The following is a 14284-nucleotide window of genomic DNA, read 5'->3' as shown; positions in this document are numbered from 1 at the left end:
GGGTCCTTGACCTAGCCTATAAATTAATAGCCTGTGTACACCATCAGTACGTCAATTCGGTAATAGGCATAGGTTAGAAGATCCCTCAGATAAATTTTCTTATTATTCAGATAGATCGTGGAAACGCTTGAGCAAATATGGCTAGAGGTAAGCCTAGATCCCTGTCAAATTTATTTCCGCTGCGCATGTTAGTTTAAACAATATGTTGAATATATCTAACAGCCCTCTCACACACTTGGCAAGCGATTAGGAGATGGCTCTTTATGGGAACCATCGACCACCTGTCCAAGCAAGTCTCAGTTACCTGAACACCTGCCTAAGAAGGGCTTCACAAGTGCCATACCTGCCTAAGAAGGGCTTCACAAGTGCCATCTCACAATTTTCTACCCAAATTGCAAGCTATTCGTATAGGCAATTGATCTTCTATCTCACACACTTTCTTTCTCCCCCTACAATTTCTCTTTGGCGGCTCTCTCTTTCTTGCAACTTCTCAAATTATATGAAAATATAAAAAATATTTGACAAGTTTCAAACAAGCCAAATTCTGAAATAAAAATAATAAATAAATAAAAAAATCAAACAATTTTCAAAGTTGCAAATAAACAACGAAAAATAATTTTTTTTTTATGAAAATTATTTTCACCTAAAAACATTTTACGAACTAAAATATATTACGCCGAAACAAAACAACCTAAATAGCATGGGCTTGATCGGCTTGGATAGAAAGTAGCCTACATAACATGAGCCTAAGAGCACTCACAAATGGTTTATGTAAATTTTTATGCAAAATGGCTAACCAAAACCCACTTTTACTAACTTAATTAACCACCTTTCAAAACCTTACTCCAACCGTTTATCTAAACTCCTTCTCTATTTTATTAAAATAATAATTTTAGAATATTTTATTCATTTTAATTAAAAGCTCATATCTACCAAAAAAACACTAAATAAAACTCTCATCTCCAGCCGTATAATCATCACCCTACTCTCCATCATCACCAACACAGTACCACTGAAAAACCATCACAAAAAACCAAATAACAATCATGAATCACAGGATTTAGGAAGCATAGTCATTTTTTAAGATTGAAAAAACTATGAGACAAATATCACTCAAAACTAAAATAACTCTGCAAAATCAAGTTGTATTTTGCGTGATGAAATAAATCTGCAATACATTGGCTTTATATATAGGAGATGAATCCCTCCCTCTACCTTATAGTACATTGTATTTTTTTCACTATCATTTTTTTTTTTTATACGGTCATATTTTACAATGGTCATTTCGTTAAAACGGTAATTTTTTTATCATAATAATTTTTTTAACGGTAATTTTTCTAACTATCATTAAAGTTCCTTTAACTGTTTGTATTATAATGACCAAGTTCGAATAAAACTAATATCATCAATAAAATTGAAAAAAGCTGCAAATACAAGTCTTTTTTTTTTTTTTTTTTTTTTGTGAAGAAGTAAAAAATAAATACTAATTAATTATAATCACAAGCAACCGTGCAAAAAAAATAAGGAAAAAAAAAAAAAAGAAAAGAAAAAAAAAAAAAGAAAAAGAAAAAAGGAGAGAAAGAAGGATGCCCAAAAGAAATATTAAAAAAAAAAAAAAAAATGCATTTGAGAATAGGATAGAAGGCTTTTTATGATTTTGTTTAATTATTCTAGCTAAAAGTTAGAGATGAATAATTCGTTGAGAATGCTCTAACCAAACATATTTGGCAAAGGGGTCGGTCCTTCTCTTTGTACGGGGCCAAGAGAAAATTTTGGCATTTTCCACCTTAAAAGAAACGTAAATTAACAGGAAATTAATGGAACCATCATATTGATTAAAAGCAGTATCTTCCCACATCATTCTTAATTTAGATTTTATAAATTACAAGAGCAAGAAAAGTAATGCTTATCAATTTCAAATCCCCACTAAAACCATCAATCTTCTAAAGCAAGGAAATACTTGTATTCACTCAAACAAATATTACACAAGGAATTTGAACAATGTTCAAGCTTAAAAATTCTAACTCCCATACATTTGACCCTCTAGCATCTAACATTATCTAACCAGCCAAAAGAGTGGGGAAAAGAACGATAGGGGAGAAAAAAATAAAATAAAATAAAATAAAGAAGGAAAGAGAAAGAAGAACGCCGCTATAATATTTGCGGATGGACATGTGAGGAACTCCATGAATTAGCAAATTTCATTAATCCAGATCAAGGAATTCCATTCTTTTCCTCATGGTACCTTTAAGATCTGTAGCTTCCCTTTCTGCTTTCTGTGCCTGCACAATTTCAGGTTAAAAGATGAGGAAATCTAATAAAAAATTACAAGGCAAAACCACACACCCAACTTTCTCAACAATCTTGACAACATATGTGCGTGCTACTTAGATTATGAAAATACTAGTGTTTATCTATTCTAGATACAGTATGCTAGACTGAAGACCGTATGTGTTGCTTGATCTCCAGCACCTACCAGGACGGATTTACTCTACACCGTATGCTAGACTGTGTCGTGTAGTGTATGTAGCAAGTGGGGGGGCTGTGGACTGGCAAAATGTGAACGGAAGCACACTTAGAAACTGCACTGTTCACCTGATACTCACTTTGCAGCTTTTATTCCTATAGTTCTAAGAGTTTACATTCGAGCCTCAGATGTTTCAAAATCATGCATATGAGATACTTGAAGTTTGTTTTGAATATATGGAACCACGATCATGTGAGCGATGATGGAGAACTTTTAGTAGATAATTCTCATGTGAGCGATGATGGAGAACTTTTAGTAGATAATTCTTCATATGAGCGACATGCCCTACTTCGTACTTGGTGTTCTTATGTCCATCTAGTGATGTTCACATTCCTCTTCTTTAAGCATTTCTATATCAGGTTTTAACTGTTTCCAGCTTCCCCATTTCCAAAAGCCCCACTAGTGGCTTTCAATCTTCATCTCTCTTCCTGCATTCACATTTGCACTGGCACATGGATTGTCCCTTCAAAAGGTCACCCCATCATCTAAACGGTTCCCTGACATAATAGTAGAAATTATCATCTGGTCTACCCATACAACACCGGGCTTTTCTCCAAGCTTTCAAACTGAAGAACAAATAGCTGCCTCAGTCGATTCCACATCTCTTTTAAACAACTATTTGCTAGCTCTCTTAAGTAATTCCACATCTCCCTCCCTATTTCCTACCTTTCCAACTGCCTAAATGTGCTAACTACGAGTTCACCCCTTTGATTAGAAAAGAAAGAAAAGGACCACCATTAATTAGACCTTACAAATAATTATGTTGACCAACATTGATGCTGAATAATAGGGCAGAACTCTGTGGTATTGTACTCACATTTGAACTTTATAATCCATACATAACGACAAAATTCATGCAGAGAATATGTAAGCAGTACTTTCAGACCTTGCGGCGTCTCAACCAACCAGACGAGTTTGTTTTGGAGGTCAACCTTCAGTATACTAGATGATTTTTGAGGTTACATTTAACGGATGTTTGATGAGTGCAACTAGTAAAAAATCGACTCACATAGGTCACTTAGGTCCCCCCGCCCCCCCAAGTGACAGAAAAATATATATATCTGCTGATAATATTGTGGTTTCACTACTCAAAGAAATCTTTTACATTTGTTATTGCATCTTTAATCAAAGAAACTTACTCAAGCAGAAGTACATGGTCTAAAACAGATAAAAATTCATTCTCAAATCATTCAGAAAAATCTATAAATCTACCCACAACTTAACCAACTCAATCTAACAGCAGTAGCTTGACGACCTTGATGTGCAAAGCAGATTTTTTTTTTGATAAGTAATTGCAAATTTATTAAAAACAGCGTAAGGCGCCCCTAGTACACACGGAGTATACAAGAAGCAACAGCCTCACAACCGACCCAACAAGGAACAGCCCACAAAACCACCCAACCCTAAGCCCCTAAGCCCCTAAAGCTCACAATCTTCAATCATATCCCATCGCCTATGTTCCTCATCAAGGGCAGAGAGGAAAGCCGTAGATCTATCCCCCTTTTCCCCGAAATACAAAGAGCAAGCCATAGACAACTCCAAATGAGATAAAGGCTTCTTCCCTTTACTTTTTTCCTGAATTAAATGCTTGAAGGTGGGAACATCCAGGGAGGAGGAAGGAAGAATCCTCCCTTCCGGCGAGCCCATCTCAATGGAAAGTTGTGGACCCACAGCAGAATCCAAGCCCAAATATGACAAGTCCGAGCCCATGTTCGATCCCTGACAAATCCTCCGACCGGCTTTCCTACGACTAGAGGGATAGTTCGCGTCACCATAGTTGATGGAACTCTGCAAATTAAGAAGTTCCCTTTTTCCTTTAGACTTCTGGCGCGCAAAAACCTGGAACTCCTCTTCCATGGCGTCCCGAACAGCCAAAGCCCCCTCCCCAAAATCTCCATCCAACGCCCAATAATCTAAAGGCAAAACTTCCGAATAATCATCTTCATCCTCCTCCCGTACTACAATCTCCCCATTGTTGACCTCCTGAGGCACCACCGTTGGGACTGAAATCGGGGGAAGATTAAGAAACCCCTTCCTAAAAAGGCCCTGACTCACTGACGTCGTTGCCTTCTTTATTGCAGGATTTTTTACCGACAAAGCAGATTTTGACATGATGAAGAAGAGAAGAACAAAATTTGGAGTTCAAGAACACTGCACATCACTAAAAACATGTACAGCCACAGAGATATCATCATATTCCATAACTTGATACGCAATCTATATTTATTTGGAGAATGGTGCTAGACATTTAGGATTTTAATATAAGGAAAAAAGCAAAATCAATCCCACAAATAGCTCTTTCGGATTTAAAAAGTGACTGAAAACTCCTTGGGGTAAATAAAAACACAAACAAGTTCCTGGATGCATTTTCCATTAGCAAATTCGGAATCCGTTAATGTGTCATGTTAGCATTAATAATATTGCAACAAGTGTCCTTTAGAAAAAGAAATATCAAATCAAAAGGAAAATATATAAAATTAAAAATTAAGTGGTGGTTCGGCCACCTCAGGCCGGCCAAAAGGGCTCCACGGGTGAGTCTCCTCCATGGTTGTGGGTCCCCACAGACCCATGGTGGGTTTACTCTCAACGAGACCTTACTCCACCAAACACTCTTCCAAGGAAAAGGAACCCATCATTACAACCCATGATACTATAAAAAGGATTTAACACCAAACAACCTTATTTTGGATGGGACCCACCACAACTTAGCCTCCCCTTCCCGTCTCATTCTCACTAAATACAACACCTTGAAAAAGAGGCAAAGGCATACACCTCCCAATCATGAGCTGTTCTAGTAAAGCTCATGTTCCAACTAAATGGCACCTCCAGAAAATTCTACTTGAGCCACAAGATAAGCATCCTTTACAAAAGCAATACCAAATAAAACTGGAAAGGCTTCCTTAAGGGCCATATCCCCATACTAGATATCATGCCAAAAACTAACATCGATACCATCTCCCACCTCAAATCTGGTATGACTGCAAAACTTCCTCCAACCCTTCCTAATATTCTTCTATAAACCCACCCCATACGCCCCAATAGGCTCACTAGAACACCACTCTTCCCATGAACTACCATATTTAGAGTCCATCACTACTCTCCACCAAGCCTCTCTTTCAAGCCCATAGCGCCATAGCCATTTACCTAAGAGAGCATGATTAAACCTCAACAAGTTCCTAACCCCCAACCCTCCCTCAACGATCAGTGTACAAACATTTGGCCACCTCACCAAATGATATTTGAACTCTTCGCCTAGCCCACCCCATAAGAAATCACATTGAAGCTTCTCAATACGATTTGCAATACTCGTAGAGAGAGGAAAGAGGGACATGAACTACGCAAGTAAGTTGGATAGGGCTCTTGATAAGGGTAATTCTACCACCCTTAGACAAATACAACATTTTCTAACTAGCTAACCGACATTCTATCTTATCGATAACACTATCCCATATATGTTTAGCCTTATAGGAGGCCCCCAACGGAAGGCCAAGATACTTCATGGGAAAAGAACCAATCCCACAGCCTTGAATCCCAGTCAACCCAGCCACATTATGAACATTTTCCACAGGAACTAAATCCGATTATTTTTTAGGGTTAAATACTCCACAAGTACATGTGGTTTTGACCGAAATCAAAGAGCTGCCTCAGTTTCAGAAAGTGTAGCGGATGGTACCTATCTTTAATAAAAAAAACCAGTTGATACTTCTGTCTGGATTTCGTCCATTTTTTTAACGGTAGTCCACGTCACTCCGCTTAAAATGCTGACACCTGTCTTAAATCCTACGTGACAGCGTATCACAGGTGATACACATGCTTTTACAGACACGTAGACGAAAAAATTATTTAAAAAATTACCTTTCTATTAAAAAAATGAAAAAATAAAAAAATAAAGAGAAAAATATTTAGGGTGGCCGGCCACCCCCATTTTGGCCATAGGGGTGGTCGGCCACCCGCACTTTGGAGCACCCCCTATGTCCAGCCAGGGGGTGGCCGAGCCACCCCCATGGCCTGGGGGTGGGCTCCGCCACCCAGACCGGTGGGTTTGGGAACCACCTCCAAGGACCAACCCTAAAAAAATAAAAAAAAAAATCCTGGGGGTGGGCTCCGCCACCCAGACCGGTGGGTTTGGGAACCACCTCCAAGGACCAACCCTAAAAAAATAAAAAAAAATAAAAAATAAAATCATTTGGCCTTTTAGGGGTGGCCAAGCCATCGCCAAACCCACCAGTCTGGGGTAGCCGAACCCACCCCCAGGCCAAATGGGGGTAGCCGAGCCCAAGATCTATCGGCAAGCACAGCTTTGGCAACAACACGGGCTGAACTTCAACGCTCTCAAATTGCATCACCGAACAAGGCCCAAACTGCCAGGCTTCAAGGCTTGTCGTCACCGGCGATGGCTAAGCCACGAGCTCCAACGAATAAGCCAGAGGGGAAAAGCACGAAGGTCTGCTTCCACCTCTGGATCCTGAGGAGAACCACCGACTATATATGTCTTCACCTGAGCAGCCCCATGCTGCCGACCGGCAAAACTTACGGTTGTAGGTAACATCTTGAGTTAAGGGCTCTGATGAGGGCACCAGAAAAGCAAAGGTCAGGAATTGGGTTGCTCCCATTGCCAGAGCCGAAACAGACCCACTAGGAGAACTAGTCGTCTACGAGTATGACGCCGCCTACACCACTGGCAAGCTAGGCTACTTCTTCCTCCGAGCTGAAGAACTCAGGCCTCCACGACCAAACAAGGAGTCCAGACCTTCCTTCAAATCCCTCTTTGACATAGGCTTCTTTCAGGCCTTAATGGGCTTGGGCGGAATAAAAAAGTCAAAGGACTTGGTGCACTAGCAGCAACTTCTCTATAACCTCTTCCATTCATTAAATATAGAGAAAATCTAAAAAAAAAAAAAAAAAAAAAAAACACACAAAGTCACATGCAGCAACTTCCTTATCGCTTCCTTAAATATTGGGAATGTTACAGTGCTACCCAATGCATTAGGAAGCACTTTAGCTTCCCTATCATTATTTTAATACAAAATATCTCTCCTCTCATATCTTTCCTCTTTTTGCCTTTTATTGGGGATTGTATTGAGATTTTATAAAAAAGTAGAGGATAGGTAAGGAACTTATATTTTGTAAAGAAATGACATTTTAGTGGTATAGGGGAAGATAAGGGGAGTGTTTTTCTTATGAATAATATTAATTTTATAGAAAAAAGGCAAAGCCCTCACACACGAAGAGTATACAAGACAGCCGAGGCTCTATCTGCTACTACAATCTAGAAAACAAATCAAATCTACCAAATTCCCTGAGGCAAAATTAGGAACATATACAATAGCCAAATTCAGAAAAGATCTCAAAAAAGAGGATTTAAGGAGAAGCTCATTGGACTCGCTATCCTCAAAAAGTCGTCAATCATTTTCTCTCCAAATGCTCCACATTAAGAGACCGGGGATAACTTTCCAAATAGCCTCTCTGGGATGTCCCCGCCATTGAAATTTCCAGCAATAGAGAAGTTGTAGAATGTTACCAGGCATGACCCAAGAGACCCTGATGCTGTTAAGAACTAAGTGCCAGATGTCAGTGGCATATTCACAATGGAGGAGAAGATTAATAGTTTCCTCATCCTTCTTACAGAGACAGCACCAGTTAACCAGCTAGAACCCCCGCCTTCTGAGATTATCCACCGTGAGGATTCTACCCAAAGGCGTTGCGCATAAGAAGAAAGCAACGCGAGGAGGGGTCTTCACCTTCCAAATGCTTTTCCAAGGGAAAGAACTATGCTCACCTGATTGTAACATAGTATAGTAGCTCTTCACTACAAAACTATGGCGGCTAAGAGTCCACACCATACTATCCACTTCTCACGGAAGCGGATTCACGTGTAAAAGAGTAAGAAGAAAATCTAGAGAATCAATTTCTCAATCCTGAGCTGCTCTAATGAAGCTAGGATTCCAAAGGGTGTGGGGACTGGATAGATAATGTAATCTGACACCAAAGCCTCCTTGTCACGAGCTAAGGAATAGAATTTTGGAAAAGAACTCTTAAGAGCCCTTTCTCCGCACCATATGTCATGCCAGAAGTGAATGCGGAAACCATCCCCAACCTTATAGGAAACAAAATTGAAAAAACTCCTCAAACAATTGTGGAGTGTATTTGGATATGAAAGCAAAAAGTAGATTTGTTCCCTAAATTTAGGAAAAATCAACGGGAAGCTGCTGCTAGTGCTCTTATACTCATGACTTGGCCCAGGACCACCCCAAACCAAAATGGACTTTGAAATATGCTGAACCTTGGACCTGGGCTTCCGCTTTGGGGCCCAGCCATCAACCTTTTCGACCTTTCAACAAAGCAAGGCTTGTGGGAGGTGCTGACATGACATATTAACAGATTCGATCCAATTTGCTAACAAAAAACGTGTCCAGTGGCCTATTTGTGTTTTTTGCTTATCCCAAGGAGTTTTCAATCACTTTTTAAACTTCAGGGAACTATTTGCACCTCAATGAAACCACATGGATTGATTTTGTAATTTTCCTTTTGATATAAGCTTAAATTAACTAATTTATATAATATTCAACTTTGAAGGATGTTATATTCTTATTAACAGTGAGTTTGTCTTCCTTTCTTCTTCTTACCCTCTTGAAATTTCTCTAATCTCATCTTTCTTAACCGAATTCCAATGATAAATACAGGAATAAGACTAACTACTTGAATCTCTCTATTAGGGCCCACGTTATCACCAAATGGCAAAATAACTTACCCCACACCATATCATTATGAACTCTGCCCCTAAGCAATTCATAAAAAGGAAAATATGTGTAGTGACAAAAAAAATAATGTATAAAAGGAAACTATGTAAGTGAGGAGTCTTGATGAACCACCAATAGAGCCATGATGACGTATCTCAAAGTCTGCAGTAGTACTTTAAATATTATCTTCAATAAGTTTTTCTTTTAAACCGCAATTCATGCACTAAAACAATATCAAGATCAAAATGATTACCCTTTTAATTTCTGCTTCTGAAACACGAGTCATATGTGGGGGAAGTTCCTCTCTCTCCAAGTCCTAAAAAATCAAGTGCAGAGCTTAAGAAAACACAAGGGTGTTTATTAAAATGGAGATATCTACAATATGAAAGGAACTATAAACCCGTCATACCAGCTCGCCAATTAGAACAACATTCTCTCCACGGATTATGTATAGGCCCAAAGGGATGTCACAGTAAAGATCACCTACAATAGCTCTCTCACATGCGTCCTCAAGAACAGCATTGGCTGCAATATGAGAAATGTTAAATTTTCAGTCATTCAAAACATTATAGTATGTTAAACCTGAACGATGAGAATAGAAACATTTCACACCGAATTGATCAAAGGAACGAAGTATCCCCAAGAGCTTTCGACCATCTCGTAGCAGTACAAGAAGTTTCCCTGTAGCAGTAATAATAGTGTAAGACCATAAAAAAGAACTGGCAAGAAGAAAAGAAAAAATAAATAAATAAATAAATTGCTCCATCCAAAAATTTGTAAGCCGATTTGAATCTACAATTTATGTGACTCTATGTCCTAAAAAGACTAATATTTTAACAATATTTCTATATGAAATGCATGGCATGTGAAATATGGTGGAAATCTGGAAAAGCAAAACTCTACTTAAGAAAACAAATATGTTAACATAGAAACATTCTCTCACCAAAACATAAAATATATTTGTTTTTACTATGAAGTATTCACATTTCCTAAAAGGTGAAGTCTCCCAAAAAGAAACCAAATCTAAAGATTCTAAAATAAGGCCTAAAAAGTTGATCCTTGATATTCAGAGCACCAAGTAAGCATACTACTAACTACTAAGAGTTTCCTGCTTGTTAAGAGGAACAGACGGGGAAATCTTCACAGGGCATAACCTTCAAGTTGCATATAAAACCGATACGGGAGATTATAAAAGAGAATGGGAAAAAAAGAAAAAAAAAAAAAAAAAAACCATCTGTGCAAGGAAAGAAAAAGCATGGCCCTGTCAAGAAGGAAATTTGAGTCGAGGAGATTAGAAATTATGTTAACTAGACAACGATCAGTAACACTTGCTACCAGCCTACCACATTCTTGCTACAAAAACACTAAAATTAGCAAAAACCCAGATGAATCTTTGCATGTCAGACCAAATTGACAACAACCCATTAGCATCGACATATCAAAAAACAACTAGTAATAACTATTACTCCATCTCTTTCTCGATTATATCCATAAAACGATATCATAGATTCTCGCAGTGTTACAAAATTCAGAACCCAGTAAAAATATCCAAACTTTAAACTAGTAACATCTAAAATCAAACACATCAACGATTCAGAGGCGTTTATATGTATAAGTAAACCACACACACACAGAGCGTACGGTCAAGATAGCTGGCAAGAGAGGTGGAGAGGTAGACATCTTCCGGGCCTGCCCACGACATTGATGAGCTCAAACTTAAGCTTTTTCGGTATCTCAAAAACCACCGAAAAACTCTTTCTAAACCAAACCAATAATGGCATTGGCAGCTCAAATTCCTCTCTGCTACGCCACCTCACCAAACCCTTTAAAAACTCCTCCAAAAACCTAACTCCAACAAACCTTAAAAACAACAACAAAAGACCCTAAAATTTTCAGATCCAAAACCCTAGAAAGTACGAGACCAAAGAACTGGGGGATCGATATTTCTCTTCCGGATTGATGGGTCTAGGTGGGGCTGTAAAAACACTCAGATCCAATCGCACCGGAAGATATTCAGGAGCGAATTGAGAGAAAATTTGAAGGGAAAATGAGCGAAAGTGTGGAACTTTTTTCTTTTCGGTTGGGTTGGGTATGATTAGGGTTTGGAGGAGTAGAACATGGCAGTGGTGGAAGAGAATGGAGAGACAGGAGTTGTAGTTGAAGTTGGTTCTTCCATTGGTTGTGGCGATGTCCGTTTGATTGATGATTTAGAAATAAATTTTGGGTTGGTATAACTTTGTTCATTTTGGAGCTAAACGACTTCTAGCACAATTATTGAGACTAAACGACTTGTAGTATTCGAACGATATATTGCACACTTTTACAACTAAACGACTTATAATATGGGAATCACTCGCTAAGTTTTTATTTTTGTTTTTCCTGCCAACCTATATGAAAAATGGTCTTTAGTTTTATTCCATATCTTTCTACAACTAAAAGATATCTAAAGGGATAATTTCAATAATAACAACTTCTATAAGTATCTGCTGGCCCAAATTTTTTATTGAATGTAATGCTTTTTAAATATAGCATCATTCTTAGTAAATATATTACTTACAGGATATATTTATAATTTGTTTTTTTTTTTTTTTTTTTTGATAAGTAATATATTTATAATTTGTAAAATAGCTTAGTAAAGTAATATATTTACAGATCTCATAGAGTGCAACTACAAGAAAAATTAGAGTGTATGAATTTACCTTAAACCAATATGTGTAAACAATGATCTTGCAGTAAGAATCACATTTCCAGAGTCAAATTTGGCTTTGGAAGTCTCTACAAATAAATACCTAAGGTTTGGGTACAAACCCTAGGCAAGAGAAGAGAGAAAATCGTGTGGAAAGGGAAGAAAAAAGAAGAAAATGAGAAAATCGTGTGGAAAGGGAAGAAAAAAGGAGAAAATGAGTTGAAAAACATGTTCAGCCAATTTATACCCTTGCCTATCATGACAGATTAGTAAGCCGTCTAGACGCCCCTTGCGTGGAACGTCCTAAGAGTCCATCAGAGGTCTCCTATATGCACCATGTTCGGACACAAAGTGAACACAGAACGTGCTGTCTGATCCATCCAGACACCTAAGTGTCCTGTCGAGACCTGCACCCAGAGTTGAACCTACTGTCCAATCTGTCCGGACACACGTTGAACTAGAACCTACTGTGCTAGTGATATCCCGTCTAGAGCCCAGGTTGAATTTTAGGCTTAACTAAAACCCTAAGTGTTCTTTCTCGTTCCTCTATCTAACCTTTTACCTAATTAGTCTAAATACATTAAAAATCTTATTTAATATTTTGGACGTTACAGGTTTTGTGGCTTTTTAGTTCAAAAATGGGTTTCTACCCAGCACCAAGCGTTCGACCCTCCCTTGGACGGACGTTTGATGTCATGGCCGAACGTTCGACCTCATCTATCGTAACGTTCGATGGTGAGACAACAAGTCTATTTTGAGCGTATTAAGGTTCGAGGCTTGTTTTATGTACCAAACATGCATGTTTACAATTCACGTGAAATATATTTTTGAATACTGTAAACCATATTTTGTAAAAATGAGTTATGAATAACAAGATAACAAAGATAATGAGTTTGTAAATACATGCATGTAAAAGACGGTTAACATTAAATTGCATTGTATGATATGGTACATCGGTACATGTAGAACAACGATCATTGGCTTACTATTATACAAGTTAACGCTATAGTCAAACAGATTTACTTTTATGCTTGGCTTTGGATCTAATAGTTGTTTTCTAATCAACGAATCCATATTAGATTGGTGCTAGAGGTGTAAAGTCGGACGGTAACCGGCCAACCAGTTTGGTACCCAGTTGGAAATAATAGGTAACCAGCCTAACTAGAGCGATTACCGGTTTTGGTTAGGCTGGTTACCGGTTTTAGAAAATATTGAAATCGATTATAACTGGTAACCGAATATGTGTGTCTATATATATATATATATTTATTTAAAAAATTTAGGGTTTTACACTTTTACTTCCATGCCAACTTAGGCCAACATATTTGACCAAAAAAGGTTGAAATATTTTTTTTTAAAGACTAAAAAAGTCTAAATTAAGTCCAAAAAGTAAGCCCAATACCCAAATTAGGCCAAAAAGACCACATTTTAAAAATTTTGGCTACCGATCCGGATAACTAGGTACCAATCGGTAATCGCTGGTTATTAAATAACCAGTTAATTGGCTATCTAGTTACCGAAGCCGGTTGGTGATTTTGACCAACCAGGTTTTCACCCCTAATTGGTGCTCATTATAGACGGGAGTTATTAGCGACATGGGCCAACTAAGGTGGACTCAGTCATGCTACTAGTGATAGACGGTACGCTGCAACATTCGGGGCACCAGTGTTGTGCTAGAGGTCCCTTGGGACAACGCCAACCTTACCGAGAATGAGTTAATATCTTGGGTAGACCATATGATGTTGAACTACGACACATTTTTATTTCTATATTTCATCACCATGTCATATGATCTTTAAACTGACAATCTTACCTAACATTACTGGAAGTGATTTATAAATAACCGAGTTCACTATATGATAACATGTACACCATGTGTATTATTGCTCACTAAGTCGTGGACTTGTACTTATATCTTTTCCACCTATGAAACATGTTGATGTGGTGTTTTCAAAACAAAAATATATCAATAATAAATTATACCACTCGTAATAGAACAAATCTTTGTAGGATAAGATATATGTGAGAGTGTCGAACCTCAAGGACTGTGGGTTCTTATTAAATTATTGAAATTAACTCTAATCTAATTCAAAAAAGATATTTGATTTTTGTTTCGTAATTGAAACTAAATAAAAACATAAAAGTAAAAGTAAGATAATATGGAGAAGATGTAGGGAATTGATTTCACCACTAACCTCATAATAATGGTAAATTGCGTTTAATATGGAATTTCACTTACATGAATGATATGACTCGTGTGTGTTTGTCAGCATCCAACGATATCATCAAGAAATTTCTTTTATTAAAAAATAAGAATAGCTCATCTTCGGT

The 14284-nt window shown here is 37.8% G+C and overlaps 1 protein-coding gene across 1 annotated transcript; it reads right to left on the bottom strand.

Annotated features, from left to right (window-relative positions):
• Window positions 1-1814: 1814 nt before the first annotated feature.
• LOC133863985 (sm-like protein LSM1B) lies at window positions 1815-11477 on the bottom strand. Its single transcript, XM_062300164.1, has 5 exons — window positions 10909-11477; window positions 9880-9948; window positions 9677-9792; window positions 9521-9583; window positions 1815-2282 (listed from the first exon to the last, which is right to left on the bottom strand). The coding sequence occupies exons 1-5, from the start codon at window positions 10967-10969 to the stop codon at window positions 2205-2207; spliced, it is 387 nt and encodes a 128-aa protein (XP_062156148.1). The 5' UTR covers window positions 10970-11477; the 3' UTR covers window positions 1815-2204.
• Window positions 11478-14284: the final 2807 nt, after the last annotated feature.

The sequence above is a fragment of the Alnus glutinosa genome, chromosome 3 (assembly GCF_958979055.1).
Source record: "Alnus glutinosa chromosome 3, dhAlnGlut1.1, whole genome shotgun sequence".
Lineage (NCBI taxonomy): Eukaryota > Viridiplantae > Streptophyta > Magnoliopsida > Fagales > Betulaceae > Alnus > Alnus glutinosa.
Note: the sequence above shows the minus strand (reverse complement) of the source record. Positions and strands in the feature narration are given on the sequence as shown.